The 13,953-nt window shown below is 34.9% G+C and overlaps 2 protein-coding genes across 2 annotated transcripts; both read left to right on the top strand.

The window, feature by feature from the left end:
* The first annotated feature begins 240 nt into the window (after window positions 1-240).
* Window positions 241-1,746, top strand: LOC117908361 (cytochrome P450 89A2-like). The gene has a single exon (XM_034821946.1). It carries the CDS (start codon window positions 241-243, stop codon window positions 1,744-1,746), a length of 1,506 nt encoding a protein of 501 aa, XP_034677837.1.
* A 2,543-nt stretch (window positions 1,747-4,289) lies between these two features.
* LOC117908524 (putative rRNA methylase YtqB) lies at window positions 4,290-12,051 on the top strand. The gene is made up of 6 exons (XM_034822156.1): window positions 4,290-4,521; window positions 5,130-5,193; window positions 6,359-6,551; window positions 8,690-8,763; window positions 9,934-10,089; window positions 11,746-12,051. Exons 1-6 carry the CDS (start codon window positions 4,353-4,355, stop codon window positions 11,867-11,869), a joined length of 780 nt encoding a protein of 259 aa, XP_034678047.1. The 5' UTR covers window positions 4,290-4,352; the 3' UTR covers window positions 11,870-12,051.
* The last annotated feature ends 1,902 nt before the right edge of the window (window positions 12,052-13,953 follow it).

The raw sequence follows: 13,953 nt of genomic DNA, 5'->3' as shown, positions 1-13,953 counted from the left end.
TTATATATATATATATATATTTTTGATTTACTTATAAGCTATAATCTCTAATTAACATGAATTTAAGACTCCATTAAAAGGCAATTAATTAAGAAAAACATTGTAATTAATTGTGTAACTGATCCCATTTAATTTCCATTAAATTGGAGTTCAAAACAAGAAACCCATATATAAATAAGTGAAATTCACCATTGTTGTTTGCTGAAAATCTCCATTATTAATTTGTGTTCGTATACAACCATGGACCTTTGGCTTTTCTTCCTCACTTCTTTCTGTATCGGAGCTTCTCTCCATGCCCTCCTCAGCTTCCTACAAAACCAGAAGCTCCCACCAGGGCCTCCCTCCGTCCCCATCCTCGGCAACATCCTCTGGCTCCTCAAGTCCTCCAAGAACTTCTCCAACGTCGAGACCCTTCTCCGCGTCCTCCGCTCCGACTACGGCTCCATCATCACCCTCCACATCGGCTCTCGCCCTTCCATCTTCCTAACAACCCACTCCGCAGCCCATAAAGCCCTCCTGCAGAATGGCGCCACCTTCGCTAGCCGCCCTCAATCCATCGTCGCCACCCAAGTCCTAACCAATAATCACCGCACCGTGAGCTCCTCCGCCTACGGCCCTCTCTGGAGACTACTCCGACAAAACCTAATGTCCATAGTCCATCCTTGTAAACTGAAGTCCTACTCCCATTGCAGCAAATGGGCTCTGAGTAGATTGAACGATAAGATCAGGGACGACTTCAAATCCGGTAATGCTGTTCCCGTGGTAGACCATATTCGATATACCATGTTTTGTCTATTATCATATTTCTGTTTTGGGGAAGAGTTCGATGAGAAGACAGTTAGGGAAATAGAGAAATCTCAGGTGCCGGTGCTATCCAATTTTATTCGGTTCAATGTGCTGAATTTTATGCCCAGGTTGGCGAAGATTGTCTTCAGAAAACTATGGAAAGAGCTCTTGGAAATTCGTCGCAACCAAGAAAAAACCCTTATACCTATCATAAGAGCTTGCCGCGGCCGCGAGAAGAAGACGATGGTATCGTATCTTGATACCCTTTTGGAGCTTCATGTCCAGGATGTGGGAAGAAAGCTTCTGGAGGAGGAGCTCGTGAGCTTATGCTCGGAGTTCCTGTTCATCGGCACGGACACCAGCACGGCGGCGATGCAGTGGGTGATGGCCAACTTGGTGAAGCACCAAGACATACAAGAGAAGGTGGTTGAGGAGATTAACCGAGTTGTGAAGCCGGGAGAGGAGATCAAGCAAGAAGATGTCAGCCACATGAATTACTTGAAGGCAGTGGTGCTGGAGGCCTTGAGGAGGCATCCGCCGGGCCATTTTTCGATACCGAGATCGGTGACGGAGGAGACCATTTTTGATGGGTACCTGATACCGAGAGATGCCTTGGTGAATTTCACAGTTGCAGACATGGGTTGGGACCCCAGTGTGTGGGAAGATCCGATGGAATTCAGGCCGGAGAGGTTCATGGTGGGTGAAGGTGGAGAGGTGGAGTTTGATGTAAAAGGGGTGAGGGAGATCAAGATGATGCCTTTTGGGGCAGGAAGGAGGGTTTGTCCTGCTATTTCCTTTGCATTGTTTCATATACAATACTTTGTGGCAAATTTGATTAGGGATTTCAAGTGGGTTGCTGAGGATGGAGGTGGGGTTGATTTGAGTGAGAAGAAAGATGGGTTCACCATTGAACTCAAGCATCCACTCAGGGCTCTAGTCTCTCCTAGAACAATTAGCTAATTAACTAGTGTCGTGGCTTCATTTTATTATGTGGTTTGTGTGTATTGTATTCAATGTCATAGTCTACCAAATAATGCTTTTTATTTATGATATCCATGAACCTAAATTAGGGTTTATTTTTTAGTGTTTTAATTCATTTTATATATCAATGAATTGGACTCTTGTGGGAGTAATTTTCACAAATACATTTTTAAATTCTAATATTTTTTTTGTATAACATTTCTATTAGAAATGATACTTTTATGTTGAATCAATTCGACTATATTTGGTTCTCCGAAAATACGGGGGAAAAGGTTTAAAAAAAAATATAGAAAAAAGTAAAAAGGAGAGAAAATGTGAAGAAAAGTAAAAAATAAATTTAACATTAATAAATTATTTTTATAGAATACTTCAAACTTATTTTACTTATTTTAACGGCTCGATGTAAATATTAAATGATTTGAAATTAACTAATTTTAATTATATTTTATTATAATTATATATATATATATAGAAAGTATTCTAAACCTTAGGAAGTGCTAGTAACTTTTCAAAAAATCACTCTCAAATGTACCTTAAATTCTAGTTAAAAAAATCATTTCAAATGATTAATTATTTGGATTTTAAAAACTTTGTGAAATGCATAATTTGGTAGGGAAGGGCTTTCTAGTAAATACTAGCAAACATTTCTCACCCTTCAAGAATCCTTTCAAACAAACTCCTATTAAAACTAAAACTAATGTTAAGTTTCATCAAATTAGCCAATTAGGATTATAATGAATCTAGTATCAATAATAGCAAATTAGGGTTGAAATGTTCGGTTTAGAGTTCATTAATTTGGCAATAATTTTGGTAAAAACATTTTTTTTTCTATAATACTTTTATAAGCAGCACTTCTATTAAAAAAAACTTTTAAAGAGAATCACTTCGTGTGTATTGGAATTAAATAAAATTTTTTTTTTTATAGTATTGTTGACAATATGTCATATGATAAATTTAATAGTCCTTTGTTATGCTTTAATACATCCAAAAAATATACATACCTCGAGTATGAATACTCTTAAGTGGCTTAACCTTGATTCAAACGTGTAAGACCCCTAGAATATATAATACGTTAGAGTTAATGGTATAATAGACCAAAATTGCCAACTTGTTTTGTATGAATAAACTCTTAGGCTATGTTTAATTTTTGAAAAATTTGAGGGAAAATACAAAGAAAATAAAATAGAGTGGAAAAGTAGAAGAAAATAAAAAATGTCAGAAAATAAAAAATAAGTTTAAATTTAATAAATTATTTTTGTGTGTTTCTTTAAACTTTTTTTATTTACTAATCTCTATTATAATAAGATAAAATAATTTAAAAATATATAAATTTTAAATTAATTTTATATATTTGATTTTTTTTTATTTTTTTATAATAAAATTAAACATGAAAAAACTATTTTTTTTAACATTTTTTTTTCTTTTCTAATGTTTTCCGCGATTTAAACATACCTTTAAGTAACTTGACCTTGATTCTAACATGATGTGATACATCAACAATTGTCTCCCGTGATTTTATGATAAAACATAAGATTACAATGAACCCCAATGTTTCAAATAAACCTCATTGGACACTAACCTAATGCAATATTAATCTTAACCATACACACTTAAATGCAACATTCTTCTCTCTTTTGATTTTGAATAAAAGAGGTACTTAGTCAAGTGCATCCCACTCAAATGTTAGAGGAGGTAAGCAAAATTTATCCATAAATCATATAAAGCCTAATAATTATTTTGGAAAACACTTTTTTATTCTTTAAAAAAAAAATAAAAACAAGAAAACAAAAAGACTGTTTTTAATTTTTTATTTTTAAGAATAGAAAATATAATATTTTAAAAAATATTTTTTAATTATTTTTTATATTATTTTTACTTATTTTTTGAGGATTATTTTAGAAAATAATAATATAAGCATAAAAAATAATTAAAAATAAAGTATTGATTATTAAATTATTTTTGAAATATATTTAAAAATATTAAAAATAATTTAAAAATATTTTTGGTTTTTAAAAAGACTTTTATTTGATCAAATATTAGATAATAATTTTTTAAAATAATTTTTTTATAACCGTTTTAAAAAATAGTTATGAAACATCGGGAAAGTAGAAAGTATTTGGAACCGGAATTGTTTTAAAATTTTTAGATTATGTTTGGTTCTCAAAAAATTTGAAGGAAAATGTAAGAGAAAGAAAATACAAAGGAAAAGTAGAGGGAAAGAAAAAGTGAAAAAAAAAAAAAAGTAAATTAAAAGTTAATAAATTATTTTTTTTTATTACTTTAAACTCATTTTATTTATTTTAACTCATCAATATAAATATTAAATAATTTAAAAATACATAAGTTTTTAATTAGTTTTAATCATATTTGATTTTCTTTGATATTTTTCATAAGACAATTAAATATAAAAAAATCATTTTTCTTTACATTTTTTTTCTTTCCTTAGTATTTTTTAAATTGTATCATCCTCGATTATTCTATAGTCTTAAAAAAAAAACAAAAAAAATTCATAATCCCTTTCTCGCGATTTTTTCTCGTGAATCAAACAGAGCCTCGGAAGCAAGCCCTTTTTTTTTTCGTCGGAGATGCTGCTGATGCGATATTGTTCACATAGGTTTCCCATTCCTTGTGAGAAGAGGCTCACAAATTTCAGTCGGAGATCCTGGTTGGCCGCTGCTCGTGGGAATCTCAGTTGTTCCTTCGCACAAAATGGAAATATGGATGTTTCTCTCTCCAATAATTCTACTTTTTCAGGTATACATTTTGTTTTTGTTTTGTTTTCCCTCCAAATCCATGCCAATCTAACCACATATGTGCATAGAATAGCTGTGTTCTGGAGAGTTATTTATGAAGAGTAATGTTATTCCTTTTGTGAATTGCTTCTCAGCAGAGACACAGCACTTAAGTGCCTTCAATTTAGTAAAATATTTGTCCGAAACGTAATTCCTGAAACTCGTTGGCGATTAATAGTAATTTTCATATCCGCATGGAAAATCAAAGGGATAATATTTTGAGCAAAATCAATGGCAACTGTGTTATTCAGGTAAGTACCTTGGAGAGGCATCACTCTGCATGAAGTGATAGATTATCCTCTTCTTGAATTTATGAGTATGAGTCACAGCCAGGATTATCTCATGAAAAGGTGTCCTTTTGAACAGTCTTTGATGTGTTTTGGCTCAAAACCCGTAAATTTGGACTGTATCTGTATTTAGCTTGTTAAGAAGACATGAGATGGCTCAAAAAAATAAAAAATAAAAAAGAATAAGTTTTATATATATATATATAAGTTTTAATGTTGTGTTGAATAATGGTATGTAAATGTGCTGTTTTTTATATGTTATGATGTTAATGCCTTAATTCAGGGATGGAGGATGTTTTAATGGGCTATATTTTTGGCAAGGAGAAGGCAACCAAAGTTGCACACTTGTAGGTACTGAATTTCCATTTCTTGAATACCAGGATTGCTTTGTATGATTATGTATAAATATTCTGAAATTCAATTGTTTGCTTGAATGCTAAGTTCACTAAATGCATTGTTGAGGCTATATGTTATTAGATTTATATTAGATTTACAGTATATGTGGCATTTAGAGATATTAATAGGTGAGCCAATCATTTTCATAACTTTGAGAATGTGTCGGTTATAATGTGGGAGACAATTTCATGCATATGGGCCAGAACAATCAGAAATTGTTTGTTGGCACCAATTATACCTTTTCTTATCTTGGATGCTTGCCCATGTAGATTTCTCAGAAGCTTACTAGAAAACAAAAATTAGAATCACTCAATGAATCAAAAGGGACAACATGATTTTTATATGTATAAATTGCCACTTACTTGAGTCAGAATCTCTGTTTTCATCCAAAATAATTCCTTTTGGATTTTGGAAGAAATCAATACCAAAATCATATTGGAAAGTGTACATTCACCGTTCTTGCAGCAGAATGGTGTAGACATTTTGTTCTTAAGTCAACAACACTGGACTTGAGGGATTAATTGGAGATCAAGTTATTGCAATTTGACAAAATCCATGTTGACAAGATTGAGTCAGATATGATGAACAAATGTCTATCTGAAGGTAAAGATGTGGAATTGGTGAGGTGAAGCTTTCTACATTAATAACGACTTGGGTAAGGGAGTTTATTGGAGTTTGATATAAAGTTGGGAACCACTAATGTGAGAACAAAAATTTTCTTAGTTGCTTTGATGAGCCCACTCAAGGGAATTGCTATGATAGAGTTTAAGTGTTGTTAAGTGCATAAGAACACTCTTATATTATCTCATCAGTTTTGTGGTGGTTGATCAAGAGAACTAACCATATGTCTCTTGGTTGGTACTCCTATTCTTTGTTTCTTTTACCCATCATATCCTAAACACTCGATCAGACTTTTTTGGAAAAGTAGAAGGCAAAGAAGAAAAATAGCTTCCTTTAGCACTGGTCTAATCCAAGCGGAGAACCATATCTAGAAGATATGGTTCTCCATGATTTCTAAGCCAATGGTTGGCTTCATTCTCTCATTCATATTGCCTTATTGTTACTTGATGGTTGTGCTTTAAGTTGGAATAATTTGGCATTTTCATTTTTAACCAGGGTATGGAAGCATGTTGTCCAAAAAGGAGATACAGTTGTTGATGCCACTTGTGGCAATGGGTATGATACCTTGGCAATGCTCAAAATGGTTGCTGATGGGTCAGGTAGAGGTTGTGTTTATGGAATGGACATTCAAAAAGATGCTTTAGAGAATACTTCTTCATTGCTCAATGAATCGGTCAATCCAATTGAGGTACTACCTTGAGCATTTTTCTTCTATTTATCATTTCACTTCAATAGAACTATAGACATTGTAAAATTATGATTCATGCACTGCCACTTTATCATTTCATTCAATGTAAGAGTCGACATTGTAGGTTATGGTTCATGCACAGCCAGCTCCTTACTAAATGTGGACAAAGAATTAAGATGTTATTCTTGAGATTCAATATTTGTACAACCATTATTTTTTTTAAACTTGAATCCAACTACATTAGAGTCAGTATTAGTGTCTGACACTTCATAAACAAAGTTAGAGCAAGAGCATGGATCTACGATTTTTAAATTTTATGGGGTCCAGAGCTCCTACAGGGTGCTTTGAGATGGATCCATTACTCACAAACCCTCCTAACTCCACTGGTTTCCTAAAAGACATGGAGAAAAGAGGGGAAAAAAAGGAAAGGAATTATGTTCTGAGGTTGGACCATGTGCATGTTCAACCTCTGTCAGTATGCGCTTGCACCACTACCATGGTTTACATTCAGGAGGGACCACAAATTATCAATGATAACATGTTTTAAAGACTTTTGGGCTCATGCCTTAAGGCTTGCTCTGAAAACACCTGGACACTCAAGCAGTCTAATGCCTGAAGTAAGGTTTGAGGCTGTCATTAGACAATGCTTTAACTGATTGGGATTTGTTTTATGTTTAAAAATATTACTTGATGCATTGCTTTAATATAATTGGAATAGATCTGATGGAAAAGGGTTTCATTTTGCTATTCTTACTTGAATGTTCTTTAGATTTAAATCAATTAGTTATTTTTTGAACTCAGAGTGGTTATCAAAGGTGCAAGAAATTCAATGCACCAAGAGTAAGTTTGATGTTTCAATTTTAGTTTTATTTAAAGATATTTAATGTCCTGATTCTTTTCTTAAATTGTTTTTATTTTTTGTTTTCCAACATTTTGAATTTTATTTTATAAGTCCAAATAGATTATGGTACTTACATCTTTGAGTCTGATGCCTGGCCTCATGGAAAAACAAGTAGTTCTGACATCCACTTCTCATCTTGTAAAACAATGACCATAGGTCCCATATATCATAGTCACAAAATATATTAATCTTGTTTATTTCTTTTGGTTTTCTTTCTTAACCTTTTGGTGGGAGGGAACATTAACCAAAATTGTTTAGGTGGTCAATAAAATGCAAATTTCTGTTTCTTACATTTTCTGAATTATCTCTCTACTATGGTTTCTCCAGGCAAGATAAACCAATTTGTCAACAGTACACAGCCTCCTCAATCTCACTGTGCACATGAGTCATTGAACAGTGCATGAAGGTCCTCAGTCTTTATGATTTTGAAATTTGCAGATCTCATTGGAGAATAGATGGAGATTTTATCACTATGTTCTTATCCTTTTTTTTGGTTCATTTTCCCCAACAAATTCTAAGGGTTATAGAGCTTCTTCCTCTTCCACTTCCCTTCTCCAAGTGGGCTGAGATGAAAGAAATTGAATAGGATGCCCATGCAGAAAAGAGCCTTGGAAACTGGGATCTTTCTTTTGGAAAGTCTTTGACTTGTCTAAAAATTGGGTTGCTCTTTCAAGTGGATTTCTTGCTCGGCTAACCAACTCTTTGGCAAGGGACTTTTGTAGGAAGTTTGTCTCCTCGAGAGGTTCTTTGTATGTGCATGTGGTTTTTGTTTAGTCTTTCTTCAGTCTCAGAGGCATCACTATTTTGTTTCGTGTATTTTTGAAAGGGCAACTCATCTTTCTTGTACCTTTTGATTCATATTGCACTGAATTTTGCTGTTTTTTATGATTAGAAGAAAAAAAAAAAAGTATTGATGAAAGCATGATGTCTAATGCTCCAAAATTAATATGATATAGAAAGTTAGATCCATTAATTTGGCTGCACCTTTCTATTTCTTTGTATGTGTTGTCATGCAATTTATTACTATTTGTAATCAGTAGATTATATGCATTTATCGATTGATCCATCCTCAATACAGTTGTATGTCTACACCTAATCATGTACTGTGTTCTTGTTTATTGGTCTTTTAAACTATAACTAAACCCAACACTGATGTTGTAGTCCATCATTCTTGTTCCCAAGAAAAAAGAGAACATACATTTTTATACTTGTTTCATTAAGTCTCAAATTTATGCAGAAAGAACTTGTTAAGCTCTTCACCATTTGTCACAGTAGAATGGAGGAAGTTGTTCCAAAGAGTACCACATTAAGGTACTGACTGCAGTTCAAATTTCTTGATGTGTTTTTGTTTTTTGGGGTTATTATTTTTGAGTTCTCATATGTAGAGCTATTATAGGTACTGTCAAGGACAAGGTTAGTGATCTGGTATCCAAGCAGTGGCATATATTTGGCAACCTTGGTTTTCAGAAATAGTATCTTTAGGACAGTCATATAAATATATCCTTTTGTTCTTGAAGTTTATGACCCACCATACTAGTGTAGACAGAATCTGTTAATGTTTTTGCATGACTGATAAGGGACAGTATCACTGTTAGGCTCTTTTTGTTTCATGCCAAAGTGGTGTGAGGAAAATGAAATTTCTGTAAAAGGCCTTTTTACTATGATTGTTACAATGTAAAATGTGGTAGCATTTGGTTATCTGAAATGACGAGAAACTTGGTTTTAATATTTGCCTTTTCTCCTTCACTTTGTCCTAGTTTTTCTTGAAATTCTGTCTTCTTTAGTTAATGATTCTCTTTCTGGTTAACATGAATCTCCTCTCTTGCAGAAGACCATAATACCAATGATTATGATGTGAAATGAAAAACATGTTCTTCTCTCTGCACATTAGTGCTAAACTTTCAGTGTTGACTATTGTCTGGTGATTAGACATATAGTGATTTATTGATATACTGACATTTAAAAATATTTGGTCAATTGCCTCCACCCCTCTCTAATCTCACTACCCCTTGAACTCCATGTGCTTGCTGGCAGCCACCCAGTCATGAAACTTGCCCCTAAGGTTGATCCCCTGATTCTCATAGAGAAAAGCAACATCTTTGCCAATGAACCAAGTGATTTAAGTAATACATATATATATATAAGTATTAGTGTTTTACCCCTTTTTCATTTAATTTACATGCATACACTATACAGTTAAGGAGAAACCATGTGAAGTGGCTGGCAATAATTATATTTGTGCAGCATCCATATATATTATACATTGATACAGCCATTTTGATGGAATATATATCTATGCAATGCTATTTCATAAACTAAACAATTCTTCTAAACCTCACTTGAGAATGATGCCCTGGGTGTTTTTACGTTTGTTGCATTCAACTTGCCATTTTGATGGAATATATATCTATGCAATGCTATTTCATAAACTAAACAATTCTTCTAAACCTCACTTGAGAATGATGCCCTGGGTGTTTTTAGGCTTGTTGCATTCAACTTGGGCTACCTTCCTGGTGGTGACAAAGAAGTAACTACAACATCAGCAACAACCATCTTAGCATTGCAAACTGCAACAAGAATATTAGCATCTGGAGGGCTTATCAGCCTGGTTGTTTATGTGGGGCATCCAGGAGGAAGGTGCTGTTTTCTTCTTATTGTTGCTTGTTGTACTTGCTTGTTCTCATTTATTATCAGTGACTGGATTTTTCATGTCCCACCACTATATCGAGTCAAGCCTTTTGACAAAATTAATTAGAAACTAGATTTTGATTCCTTGAGTGTACCTTTTTATTAATTTTGTTTCAATTTTTTAGGTCATCTTTTTATTATTCAACATTGAATCGTAGTGGAAACCTGTTGTAACCTTTTTATCTTCATAGCCATCCTAGCAGTAGCTGTTTTTTGTTTATTTCCATTAGTTTGGTAGGATTGTCCCCTTTATAGAATTGTTCTTGGACAAGTCTACCATTGTTCATTGATTCGATTGTTCAGTCCGGTTGCATGGTAAATATGTCTATTCTAGAGTTGTTCTTGAACAAAACATGGTAAATGTATGTCTACGGGCCAAATCATTCATATATCATTTGTTTCAAATTTTCAATTGTTGGAAAAAACTTGACTAATACTTCAGGTTTTGAACATGTACTTTTTGAGGTGCCTTTCCAACAATAGTATGAGTAGAATATTAGAAAGACGATAATCAATGTCACAGGACTCAAACATCATAGGAATCTTTTTGTTCTATGATAATATTCGATGAGCTATTATGGCAAAAGTATTGATGCCAAAATCCTTTAACAATTTAATTGGTTGCTTTAACCTGAACTGAAGAATTGGAGGTTAAAAATACATTTATTTAATAGTTAGTAATAACTCCTTTTGGTGGCATACTGGTTTAAAGAATTCTTTTTAGTAGTATGGATCACTATATAATGCTCCATGTGGATCACAGTCTAGATTCTTAAACAGAATGAATTCAGACAATAGGATAATTTATAACCATATGAAAGTCAGTTGAAATTATTGATCAGGCAATCGCAAAATACGACACTTAAGTTGGAAGATATACTTTTATAATTATAGCATTGTTTTATATGAAAAATGGTACTTCACTGCTAAAATTATCCTTGCTGTGGATATATAGGATAATTGAAAACTTTGCCTCTAAAAGGGATAAGAAGAGAGAGACAACTAGTTGATATTTATGACTTTGTTCCCAATTTTTCTTCTATCTGTGAAGTTTACCTCCTGAGACGGTTGGGTGGTTGGATTTGATGATGTGAATGCATTTTGAGGCATAATTTTATGGACATAAAATCCTAACATTGTGTGTACTGTTGCATGTTCTAAAGTTATATTATTGCAGCTTCTATCTATTTTCAACCTTTAACTTTCACGATGGTGATTATATACTTGTTAGAACATCTATGTTGCAATAGTTTGCAATCTTTCTGGGTATGAATCCACTGGTTTACTTTACTAGAAGCTATTTTTGTGCCAACATCTTTTTCCCCTTTTGGAATTGAATTCAATCAAGGTGGCATGTCATTGGAAATGGATTAAAACAATTAATATGGAGAATTCTAGAATCAAACCATTAAATTAGTCAAAAACTAAAGTTGGAGCTATGCAAAACTGAGCCGACATGTCCTTTGCAAGGTTCTTACTAAATTTCAATGGTGGATTAAGTAAGAACCTTTGTGAGAAGCCAGTTTTTCCAAATTTCCTGTTTCCGATTGGGTTTGAATTTACTGCTAGATATGACAAGATTTATCTTTTGCTTGTGATATCCAGGGATGAACTTGAGACCATCCAAGCTTTTGCCTCTGAACTGTCAGTCGAGGATTGGGTTTGCAGTGAATTCCAAATGCTAAACCGACCATTGGCCCCGGTACTCATTTTCTTATTCAAGAGATGAAGTTGAATAAGTAGATGAAGTTTGCGTTAAGTCTTCCAGTGTAACAACCCTGATTTTGGAATTTTTTTCTTTAATTTTTTGAGACAGCATCAGTTGCTTCTTTAATTTTCTGAATAATTGAAACACCATAATGTTTCTCTAACCCTTTCCTTAATTTCTTTAATTGTATGTTCCTTGTGCTATCTTCTGCATTGCACATGCCCAGGTTAATTGACTGGGTGTTAGACAAACTTGAGTCAATTTGTTTGGTCTGCAACACAATTTGTGAGTGCCATCAAAAGGAATTGAGAAATTATATGAGTTTGAGATATAGTAATGCAGTGGGGATGCGATGGAGTTACAGTAGATTGCTTTCATGGTGGACTGCATTACATGTTCTGCTTTGAGCTCTTCAGAAAGAGAGAGAATAGGTGGAATAGCAAAATCTCATAAATAAATTCTTAATTTTCTTGATTGGGAGGTTTCTTGATTGGGGAGCTATGGGTGCTCAAGGCTCAGCGGGTGGAATTTTGATTTGTTGGGACAAAATATCTCTGGAATTGTTGGAGATGGAGGTGGGTCATTTCTCTATTTCGTGTAGGCTAAAGAATGTTGAAGATGGGATTGTTTGGATTTTCACTGTAGTCTACGGGCCTTTTAACAGGAAGGATAGGGAGGCTATGTGGGAGGAATTAGGGGCTATAAGGGGCATATGGGACGAGCCCTGGTGTTTAGGAGGGGACTTTAATGTCACTCTATCCCAAAGGGAAAGGAGTAGGCAGGGTAGCCTAAATGGAGCAATGAGAAGGTTTGCTCAGGTGGTTGATGATCTAGACCTTATAGATCTCCCTCTGCAAGGGGGTGTGTTCTCTTGGAGCGGGAGCAGGAACAATCAGACATGGGCTAGATTGGATCGTTTTTTGGTGACTCAGAGCTGGTTGGACTTTTTTAGGGGGGTTGTCCAGTGTAGGCTTCCCAGGCCTACCTCAAATCACTTCCCCATTCTGTTGAAGGGGGGTGGGATGAGTCGGGGACCCTCCCTGTTCAGGTTTGAAAACATGTGGCTTAAGGTTGATGGTTTTAAGGATCTCCTTCGGGATTGGTGGCAGGGAGTGGTGAGGGGAGGGAGGGCCAGCTTTAGAATGGTTGCTAAGATGAAGGTGTTGAAGGAGAAAATTAAAGCTTGGAACAGGGATGTATTTGGTAGGCTGGAAGTGAATAAAAGCTCAACTCTTCAGCAAGTTGAATTTTGGGATAGGGTGGAATGTGATTGGGGCCTATCAGAAAGAGAAATGGAATTGAAAATCGAAGCTAAGGAAACCTTCAAAAAGTGGGTTCTCTTGGAAGAAACCCATTGGAGACAATTGTCTAGGGAGTTGTGGCTAAAAGAAGGGGATAAGAACACAGGGTATTTTCACAAGATGGCTAATGCCCATTGGAGAAACAACTCTTTGGACAAAATTAAAATCAATGGTGTGGAGTTGGTTGAGGAGCAGGAGGTGAGGGAGGGGATTGTGGATGCCTTTCAGCACCAGCTCTGGGAAGATCCAGGTTGGAGAGCTGACATAGAGGAGCTGCACCTTCAAAGTCTAAATCTTAGTGAAGTTGAAGCTTTGGAGGCACCCTTTACTGAGGAAGAAATATTCTCAGCTCTGATGGAAATGAATGGTGACAAGGCTCCAGGCCTGGATGGGTTTACTGTGGCTTTTTGGCAAGCTTGTTGGGATTTCGTAAAGGAGGAGGTTGTAGAGTTGTTCAAGGAATTTTATGACCAGAAGTCTTTTGTCAAAAGCCTGAATTCTACCTTCTTGGTCCTTATTCCAAAAAAAAAGGTGGGGCTGAGGGCCTCGGGGAGTTTTGGCCCATCAGCCTGTTAGGGGGGCTGTACAAGCTTATGGCCAAAGTGTTGGCCAATAGGTTGAAGTAGGTGTTAGATAAGGTGGTCTCGGCAGATCAAAATGCTTTTGTGAGGGGGAGACAGATTCTAGACGCCTCTCTTATAGCTAATAAGGTGGTCGATTATTGGCAGAAGCGAAAAAAAGAGAAGGGGCTGGTGTGCAAACTGGATATTGAGAAAGCCTATGATAGTATTAATTGGAACTTCC

Source organism: Vitis riparia, chromosome 19 (assembly GCF_004353265.1).
Source record: "Vitis riparia cultivar Riparia Gloire de Montpellier isolate 1030 chromosome 19, EGFV_Vit.rip_1.0, whole genome shotgun sequence".
NCBI classification, from domain to species: domain Eukaryota; kingdom Viridiplantae; phylum Streptophyta; class Magnoliopsida; order Vitales; family Vitaceae; genus Vitis; species Vitis riparia.
Note: the sequence above shows the minus strand (reverse complement) of the source record. Positions and strands in the feature narration are given on the sequence as shown.

What these genes read in the sequence shown, in the direction of transcription:
- LOC117908524 (XM_034822156.1), top strand. Translation starts at nt 4,353, where the DNA reads ATGCTGCTGATGCGATATTGTTCACATAGGTTTCCCATTCCTTGTGAG. An exon ending in GCAACCAAAGTTGCACACTT is followed by an intron (nt 5,194 to 6,358) that starts GTAGGTACTGAA and finishes ATTTTTAACCAG; the next exon opens with GGTATGGAAGCATGTTGTCC. An exon ending in CCAAAGAGTACCACATTAAG is followed by an intron (nt 8,764 to 9,933) that starts GTACTGACTGCA and finishes GGGTGTTTTTAG; the next exon opens with GCTTGTTGCATTCAACTTGG.
- LOC117908361 (XM_034821946.1), top strand. Translation starts at nt 241, where the DNA reads ATGGACCTTTGGCTTTTCTTCCTCACTTCTTTCTGTATCGGAGCTTCT.